The following is a 10,242-nucleotide window of genomic DNA, read 5'->3' on the forward strand; positions in this document are numbered from 1 at the left end:
TGACGACCAGTGGTTATCTTGAGTGAGAACTGATATTTTTTAAAGGCAAGTAAAACTAACTCTTCATAATTATATGGTCATAGGCATGTAACGGGTATGACATTATATTTAAATATTTGTAAGTCAATTACCCTTTCAATATTTATAAAATTGCTAAACGAAAACAAATAAAACTGTATTGCCTGCAATTTCAGAAATAGGCAATCTTTTTTCCTTGTGTTGTGCCGATGTATATCACATCTAGCCTCCAGCTCATGTTCTCTCTCTTTACACCACAACTGACAAGCTGACAGGGGACAGTCATCCCCCAACTGTTTGAAAAGAGGTCTAAAGATGTTCTTGCTGATTCCCTACTCCTGAAATTATCCTAAAGACTTCTCTGTTCCTGATGAAAACTTAATCTCTTCTGGTATATTTACAGTTGTTAAGTAATTGAAAAAAACTACTAGGCCTATGGTCAGTGATCATATCAGTAGCTTGAGATTTAGAATGGTAAAATATACATTTGAAAACTGAAGCTAATTTGTGCATGGAAATTTTGTATCTATAGCATTACTAAGATTTATCCATACATCTACAGCTGTTAAATAATTGCAAAAAAATAATGTAAACTTTATTTACCCTTGAGCATATTTTTTTCCTAGATCAAACACACATTTGAAGGCAGCCATGTTCAACAGACCACAAGTGACTCTCCCCCTCCACCTCGTCACTAGAGAGGAGTGGGGGGCGAAGCCTGCTAAATTCACCCACGATATGCAACATCAGCCAGTACACCACTATGTGGTAGAGTACGCTGCAAGACGGCCTTGTTATCAGCCCAACGATGGTTCCTTGATTGACATCATGAAGAAGATGCAAAAAAACCACATGGCTGACAAGGACTGTCCAGATATTAAATACAAGTATGAACCTCTATGGTTGTTTGAAGTTTGAATTGTTGCGTGCCATTTAGATACACATTATGTATCGTAAGTTAATACAGCAACTTAGGTAATATGTTCCAAGGGGGGAAATTAATAATAATAATTTCCTATTTGCCTTATTAACGAATTTCCCTATAGGAAAGTAGCTATTACCGTAGGTCTTATGGTAAGACTTGAGCCCGGGACCAATTTGATTTTTCATTTTGATTTGCCCAGGGGCGATCACTTGAGTAGCTTTTGTTTGATTTTGATGAAACTTGGTTTGAAGGTGTAAGGGGTGATGAAATTGACTTTGTTCGTGAACCAGCATGATCGGACGATGGAAACGTGGTTTTACGGGGAGTTTTATGAGGTAAAATGGGGTTTTCTAATTTTTGACCATCAAAACACATCATTTCCCAATTTATCCCTAGACCATTTTAGATAGCTTATAAAGACAAATAATTATGTATATTGAAGTGTTTTTTTGCAGTTATTGGTTACGGAGAAACTTCAAAAAGTTTTAAATTTAAAATCCCTATGTTATTCGTTTGGAGAATATTGTAAAATGTTGTAGTTTGCTTGATTATGGATATATTTTGATCAAAGTGGGCAAATGTATTTATTTTATACTATGCTATTAATATTTAATAAAAACATACTTTATTAGCCTCCCTGTAGCAGCAAACCTAGGTACTTGTTTAACCTAATGTTATTTAAATAGATTTAATTGTATATCAATTCAGACAAATCGACATTCGTTTAGTCTGCAGGTTTGCATTGGCGAGGGTATTGTATCACTTCTTTGATACAATTGTAGACAAAGGTACCGTAAAAATTGTGTAAATGTTCAGAAACACATGATAGTGTTTTACCAGTATGTATATTATTCCTAATTTAATTTTTTATGACTAATTAACTCCATTTTTCACTTTACTTACGTACGGGATCCAGTATATACTTATTAAACTAAATTATGAAAACCATATTTGAAACCAGAAAAAAAAAATCCTACTTAGAAAGTTATAAGTATATTTACATCTTAATAAACCTAAGTTATAAAAATAAATTCAAACTCATATGATATTGTAATTATTTATTATTGACATGTCTATGATGATGCACTAGCTAATCAGTAATTAACTGCGAGAATGAACTCTCAGCTAAACATGTCAATATAACAATAATAACTTTAATGTAATACTGTACTTGTTTAATTTTAGAAATAAATTATTATTAATTATTATTCTGATAAACTTTTTGAATAAATTAAAATACCAATCCTGTAGGAGATATTTATTATATTTTATAAATATTGGCTACAAAATGTTATGTATTTCCATTATTTGATACTTACTTACATTTATTTTTTATTTAATACATACATATATTTCTACAGTAATGTTTTCGATATTTTCAGTTTTGTTGTTGGATACGATGGCATGGTCTATGAGGGGAGAGGGTGGATGTTACAACCAACACTTCCAGATAAATATTGGAAAATAAAACACATGTGTGTATTCATTGGTTGGATTGGTAAATTTACAAGTAAGTTTTATGTTAACATTTATAAATATTGAACGGAAAGACAGGGTGTATTTTAAATAGATAAGGGTACGAGGAAAAATTACCCAATACATGTAAGAAGATGCTAAACTTTACACAGAATTTAAATAGTTTATTTGATTTATGCCTTTGAACATAAAATATTTTATTATAATTAACTACCCCTACGTTATTGTCCATCATTTTACTTTTTATATACATCGTTTATGGTTGTTCAACGAGGTAATTTTCCAACATCTATGTAGATGTTTTTCAAGAAAATCTATTATAGTCAAGTTCGTGCTATTCCAAAGTCACAATTCAGGACAAATATACAATTAACTGTGTTTTGGACAGTAAAAACCTATTTAAATTGTGTTAAAATGTTTTGTAGAAAATCAGCCGACACAATGAAAAAACTAATAAATATGTTGGGTTATATTTTAAAGGTATTTTCACTATAATATATATTTTGCTGTTTTTCAATTTTTTTACAGTTTTTATAATTCATCAATATTTTTTTAAGAAATCATCCGACACAATAAAAGAAACTAATTAATTTTGAGTTATCTTTTAAATGGATTTGTATTAATATGTATATTTTGCAGTTTTTTACAGTTTTCTAACAATTGAAAAACTCGTTTAGAAAACAATGTATTGGTAAGGATAGTTAAAAATAGTAAATTAAACTATAGTTGATGTATGATACGAAATACATATAAAGATCTAGCTGAAACAGACGAGATCTAAGTGCAACAGTAACACTAAGCATATGATTGAGCATGGGATTTTAACAACAAAAACCATTTATTGTCTAGGTGCAATTGAAGCAAAAGAAATTACTCCACCGAAGAATGTTGTGGACGTCCGAAGGAATTTGATGCACATCGGGATGGAGAGGAGACATATCAGTCATATACTTAGAGTATTCTTCATAAAGCAAGGTAACGTTATTCTAATATTTATTAACCCTTATTTCACAAAAATCAATTCCTAATAGTTTCCAGCTTAGGGATTTGTTTATGAAAATACTTATAACCTATAATATTTTTAATAGATTAACATGTACGAGTTTTTATTATAACATTTTACATTGTTGTAAAAACAATTTTACAGTAGACCATTATAAGTTCATTCAAGTTTCAAAGTAACAATTAGATAATTTGTTCTTTTAATGGTTTTATGTAATATTCTTTTACATACATACACATACCCTCTCCCTTTCTGGTTGTGTATCTCCAGGTCTGGGTGTTTACTAGACCTCTCCATCTTCTTCTGTCTCTCCACAATTCCTCTTCCTCCACATACTGACACTGCACTCCTCTTGCTTCCACATCTCTCACCTTGTCAATCCACCTTCTTCTAGGTCTTCCTCTTGGTCTCCTTCCGTTTATGTGAAGCTCACTCATTTTTCTAATTCTTCTTAAGTGGACAAACAATCTCAATCTCGATTTCTCTACTCGTTCTTACAAACTTTCTTAAACCTTTCCTCTTCTTTACTCTGTGTTTTTAATTCTATCCAATCTTGTTTTCCCTTTAATACCTCTTACAAACCTAATTTCCCCCGCATGAGCCCTAATCCATTCCCTTTCTGTTCCTTTCCAAACGTTTGCACCATAGGTTACTATTGGTAATATCATTTTGTTTCAGGCAATCACAAAAGAAAAGGTGACTTCTCACCGGATTGGGAATAATCATATCTATAAATATAAATTTCCTTTTTGGTCTATAGTAAATTAATTTTGATTCACAAGACTATTTTAAAGTAGAATGTGCTCAATAAATATGTTTTTATGATATATCATGGGTGAAAAAGTTTTATATTACATGAATGCTTGTTAATATTTGTAGCTTCCTCATAACAAGCACGTACGTTACTTTGAAAAATTTTGTTTGACGCAATTACTACTCTTATTAACAGAGAACCCCCTTCTTTTAATTGTTTTTCATTATATTTTATCTCACACTAACCCTTAATGTAAATTAAAATATTACAAAATGATTAATATTACGTTAGGTAATATTTCAGTTTAATATTGAATGTAAAGTGTCACATAAAATTTTATTACTAACCACATGAAAATTACTTATACGAATTTTGGAAAATATATGTTGACAGTTTAAATAGGTAGCTGTGAGACCTTTATTATGTTTGTATATTTGAAAAAATTCATGTTAATACTTTAACAATCTGTTTGAAGTTGTATAAATCTGTTATGTTTTGGAAGCTGTGTTTTAATGGTGTTGTTACAAATACACATAATTTCGCATGACTTAATAATTGTATCCTAATTAGAAGAAAGTAAAAAAAACTTCAATGGTTAGAAAATGTATTGTTTTCCGGCAATTTTTTAAACAGCATCGTCTTATTCCTGTTTTAATAGTCTTTGTTTCACAGTGCATAACCTCAGGGCTAATTTGAGGTTTTTTACGATATATAAATGTATTTTACACCTAAAGGGTGTAAGGTGTATTTCACACTTATGTGTACGAAGCCCAACTGCTAAAAACTATCGTCTAGGCAATAGAGAACCTCTTGAAAACGCTGTATGTACAAGTTCAGGAGGGTGACTTCATATGCTAGAAATTCCAGCGATGTTCTACAGTGTTTGCTGCACTGATGAATCAAAGTTGTTCTGTCCTCTGATCTTTCACTATTCTCCTGAAAAATGCAGAAAAGGTGTTCCACGGTTCAGGAATGGTTTATTTTGGGGTTTGGATCAGATGAACGTGTTTGTCTGGCAAAAGTTGCCTGCAACTGTTTCAAAGTCCCTTCAGACCTTCCCTAATGGAATCAGATAGGCAGCACATCATCGTTATCGGAGTTACATACTGACAATTAAGGGTCGCTGACCATCTCGTTTTTTAAGGTAGGACCCGAATCAGGCGTCTCTGGCAAAAAATGATTTACACATAAATCTCTCTCCCCGTACTCTTGTTCAACTTACCTTCGGGGATCTCTTTAAGTCACAATGTCCACCATAGACACCTCTACCTATATTGCGTTTTCTCCAGCTTTGGTAAGGGTCAAGGCTCCGTTATCGTCGAACATCAGCTTAAAATCTAAACCAAAGTCAAAGGGAACCACCCCTCCACCAATAAGAATGGTTAGCACTGCAGTTGTAAGCTTATATATTTAAATACCCTCGCCGCAGCAAACTTGCAGACTAAGCGAATTACCATTTACCTGGCTGGATTTCCACAAAAATATATTTCGTGAAAATGGTCATAATTTATTCCTTTTAAAATAACATTAATTTTAATTAGTACCTAGGTTTGCTGCTACGGGGTAGGTAGGTGTGCTTTTATTGAAATGGTAGCTTTAAAATATATCCATAAACAAGCAAACTACATCAGATTATTTAATCTCCATAAGAATAATATGGGAATTTTATATTTTAAGTTTTTTATTATGTCCGTAACCGTTAGGCATACAACAACACCCCAATATACAAAATTGTTTAAGCTCTAAAAAAACGGTTTGGAAAGAAATTATGAAATGTTATGTTTTTTTTTTGTCAAAAATGGGAAAGCCCAATTTTTACCCCGTAAAACACCTCATAAACCCCCGTTCCCATAGTCCGATCATGCTGGTTCGCGATTTCGTTCTAATTAACGTAGAATAACGCGTTTCTACCAAATTTTATCAAAATCGAATCATTATTGCTCGAGTTGTTGTGTTAACGGATATACAGGATTAGTAAAAAGTCTGGAGACCCCCTGTTAATTTTTTTACGGCCCATACTAGAAAAACTAAACTCGGCCCACTTTTATCCTATGTTATAAGTTACTTTTGGGCATAACCGCCACTTGGCAAACATCCCTAAAATGGGGGATTTTGGGGAAAACTCTAAAATTTCAAATAGTAAGACCCATCGAGTGACCCATCATTTTGAAGGTCCTGGTAAAAGACAACTAACAACGCAAACTAGAAGTCTCTATCTCAATTTAGTAAAAAATGGCAGCTGATTGAAACCTTTAGAAATCAGAATTAACTTGCAATTTTATATTCAATTGGCCACCGTATTTTACTGTAATAAGAGACCTTTAGTTTGCGTTGATAGTTTTATTTTTCACGACCTTCAAAATGAGTGGTCACTCGATGGGGCTAAAATTTAAAATTTTAGAATTTCCCCCAAAATCCCCCATTTGGGGTTCGGGAACCAAGTAGCAATTAGGCTCAAAAAGTGCTTCATAACATGCCATAAAGGTGTGTTAAGTTTAGTTTTCCTAGTGTCAGCCGTTACAAAGTTTACAGGGGGTCTACAGACTAGGAAAGCTCTGTAAGTCAAATTTAACTTCTGAGAGTTTCAATCAGCTGTTATGTTTTACTGAATTGAGATAGAGACCTCTGAATTGCGTTGTTAGTTTTCTTTTACCAGGCCCTTCAGAATGAGGGGCAACTCGATGGGTCTTACCGTTTGAAATCTTTGAGTTTCCCCCAAAATCCCCGGTTTTGGGGATGTACCCCAAGTGGTGGTTATGCCCAAAAAGTACTTCATAACATGCTAAAAAAGTGTGCCAAGTTTAGTCTTTCTAGTATTATTTGTTAATATACAAAATTAACAGGGGGTGTCCAGACTTTTTACAACCCCTGTATATGAATTTTAACGGAGGGTGTTTTTGGCGTCTGGGGACCTCAAAACGAAAAAGTAAATCGGTCCCGGGTCCAGTTCTTGCCATGAGTACTACGGTAATAGCTTATTCCCTTTATGGGACATATGCCAAAAGTAACATACATTTTGGAAGGTCAACCCTGTATGTTAATATAAATCTAAACTTGATTTCCTTGACTGTGAAGCTGAAAAAATACTGATGACAATGACATTAAATAAAATAATAAACACCTTCTCGGTAAATCACAAGTATAAATCTAAGCCACGAACTTAAACAAAAGTAATAGTTGCGCTTACAATTATTTATAAACAATACAGGCACTTTGACTATTATTAATTTTCTAAAATAATTTTAGCTTTTTCTAAAACCGATCCAAAAAAGTTAACTTTTTACTGTTACATAGTTATTATCTGATTATTTCTATGTTTTTAGTTTTTCCGGAACAAAAAAATTCCATTCTACTAAGGAACAACGTTAACAACGAGCCTCCTCACTGCATAAAAAAGTATTTCTACTACAATACAATAATCTACTTTCTTAAAGAGATAGATGTTTTTCCACAGATCTTTCATTTAATCCAAAAGAGGTGAAAATAAATACACTGTGCATTCATAATCTTCTCTACTGTCATCACTTACTGATTAGGAGCTCAGATACAATTCTATCTCCTAGAATTTATCTTATTTGTTAACAATCATTATATTAATCTCATCATTGATTCATAGGCTAACGCACTCAAACAGAATTTTATCGTTGAGATGCTTGACATCCATGATGACTCCATTAGGCTCTATAAATGTTGATTTGAAGTCCAGAGGGGTGCAAGATGATTTCGGGTTTGATAACTCGAGACCAATGGCAGGCTGAGAGAGCGTTATGGGCGACATTTCTTCTCCCACCAGCTATTTACGTGTTTTCAACATTCGATACCCATGTTTCGCCCTGTTTTTCTGAAAAGAAATGCTTACGTGATGTTAAGTTTCTTCAGAAAGAAGCTATGCGGTCTGGGAAGGTGCCTGATATCAAGTACAAGTAAGGTATTTTTGTTATGGTTAAATTTATATATTATGAAATTTCTTATTATGTGTTTGTCTCGTACAGGATTTGGGGGGTGATGTTTATCTTTTTAAGGTTCTTAGTAAGCTTTATACCACCCTTTTTTATTTATTTACACTAAGATATGTCTGAATCCAATTTTCTAGGGATACCAGTAAAATGAGTATTGTTTTTAAAGTGTATTAGCCTACATATCAAAGATCAACTTAATATTACTTTTAACAGTATTTGTTTTAACTAAAGCCCTAGTGAAAATACAACTATTGTCCATAAATCTAGTTTTTCTAATTCGAAAAGAAACATGACATAAAAAAATCATCTAGAACCAAATATATTACTGGAGAATGTGTTACTTGTTTGGCATTTTGTGAAAGTTTGTATTTAAAAAATTAAGCCCAGACAGAGAATATTACACAAGTACCATAACATATATAACAAAATAATAAAATTACTAACTACACTCGCTCATTCTTATTATATTGTTAACAAACTGTACATTGACTTATTTAGATTATGAAACTAGCATTTTTATTTAAGAAAGTAAAGCTATAGAGCAAAATGTCAGGCAGGCAGTTTTAGGTTTTAAGATGTATAAGTTTTTAATTCATATTTATCTTTAGTTTCTTGATAACGGCCCATGGTAAGATAATCGAAGGAAGAGGATGGATATATTGTCCTGGGGTTCCTACTAAATACAGGAATTTTCTACAAAGAAGCATCTACATTGGCTTCATGGGTAATTTTACTAGTAAGTTACTATTACTTTGTTTTATTCCATGCTAACCTCCTAATAGACCTCTTATAGGTTTATTACTTTAAAGCCGACTCGTGCCTAAAGCTTCTTTGTTTTTTTAGAAACCACCAAAATCCTTGAAAAATTTTGCGTCTCAAGAATATTTCCAGGTTCCGTAAACTCTTACCCAAAACTATTTCACACGTTATTCTATGCTAGTCCTAGAGGGTCGCGACGAAATTAAATTGATCAAATCCATTCGATATTCGTGGGATTTGAACTGACGACCTCGGTGATCGAAGCCCTCCGCTCTACCGCCAGACCAGCTCGCTCTCAAGAACTTAAATTCAATGTTTACATAGTAATGACACTTAATGATCCCTTGATAAGAATTGTGGTTCCTAGGATCATTATTGCATTTGGTATTTAACACTAATACCGAAACCCCACATAGGCTGACGTTCAGCAAAACCCCCGGTCTGTGAGACCCCATTTGAAAAATAATGGACTTTGCTTAGAAACACACAAACCGAAACCCTCGGTCTGTGAGACCCCGCTTTAAAATGCACTAACGTTGGGCTTCTGAGACGGACATGTTATGAACAGACGACCTGTCAAGGTCACGGCACCCATGCAAAATGAACAAGCGATATATCAATAGGTAGGGGAGGAAAAGGGGGGGGAAGGTATTGGGGAATGGAATCTACCTAGTAAACAGTGTTGCCAACATGCGTTTTTGAAAATTCCTGTGGGCCTGTCAGACCGGGGTTTCGGTGTTAGTGTTAATGATGTGCTCACTTCAGAATCCTCCTTATTCTATGGGATTTTTGAGTGTTGAACATTACTAGCATCTCAAGGTCCTGGTCACAAATCGATGAGAACCTCTTTTGCGAAGGAGGGGGGGGGGGGTTAACGTCACACTCTTTTCTTGAGGGAACACCATTACCGCAGCGATACGAAGTTTAGAAATCGGTGTTCATGGTGTAGTGAATAGAGTAATCGGTTAATGTTTATAAGGTAACCAGATCGAATCCCGCAGGTGACACTAACTTTTAGTCAAATACTTTGCTTACAATGCGATTACTTTTTAAACGTATATCTTTTGTTAGAATTTAAGGCAATTGTAATTTTATTTTATGAACAGTACTGTTTTTTTTTTTATTAGTCATTCGATCTTTCGATTATTAGATTTTTGTCTTATATCCAAGATAACTAATTTAAAAAATTAATCTTAAATTGACATGAGGAGCTCTCCCACAATCCCCCACTCCTTCGCAGAAGAGGTTCTCATCGGTTTTAGACCAGAACCCTGATACGCTAGTGTTTAACATTTGGTAGCTTATAAAACCTCCACAATTCTAAATTTTGTTTTCTTGGTAGCTTCAA

The 10,242-nt window shown here is 33.5% G+C and overlaps 1 protein-coding gene across 1 annotated transcript; it reads left to right on the top strand.

Moving 5' to 3' along the window:
- Nucleotides 1-649: 649 nt before the first annotated feature.
- On the top strand, nt 650-4,216 carry LOC128985443 (peptidoglycan-recognition protein LF-like). Its single transcript, XM_054404926.1, has 4 exons — nt 650-905; nt 2,326-2,453; nt 3,269-3,394; nt 4,101-4,216. Exons 1-4 carry the CDS (start codon nt 670-672, stop codon nt 4,142-4,144), a joined length of 534 nt encoding a protein of 177 aa, XP_054260901.1. The 5' UTR covers nt 650-669; the 3' UTR covers nt 4,145-4,216.
- The last annotated feature ends 6,026 nt before the right edge of the window (nt 4,217-10,242 follow it).

This window comes from Macrosteles quadrilineatus, unplaced genomic scaffold, assembly GCF_028750875.1.
Source record: "Macrosteles quadrilineatus isolate MER2022 unplaced genomic scaffold, UCM_ALF_1.0 Scaffold_2__2_contigs__length_208266976, whole genome shotgun sequence".
NCBI lineage: Eukaryota > Metazoa > Arthropoda > Insecta > Hemiptera > Cicadellidae > Macrosteles > Macrosteles quadrilineatus.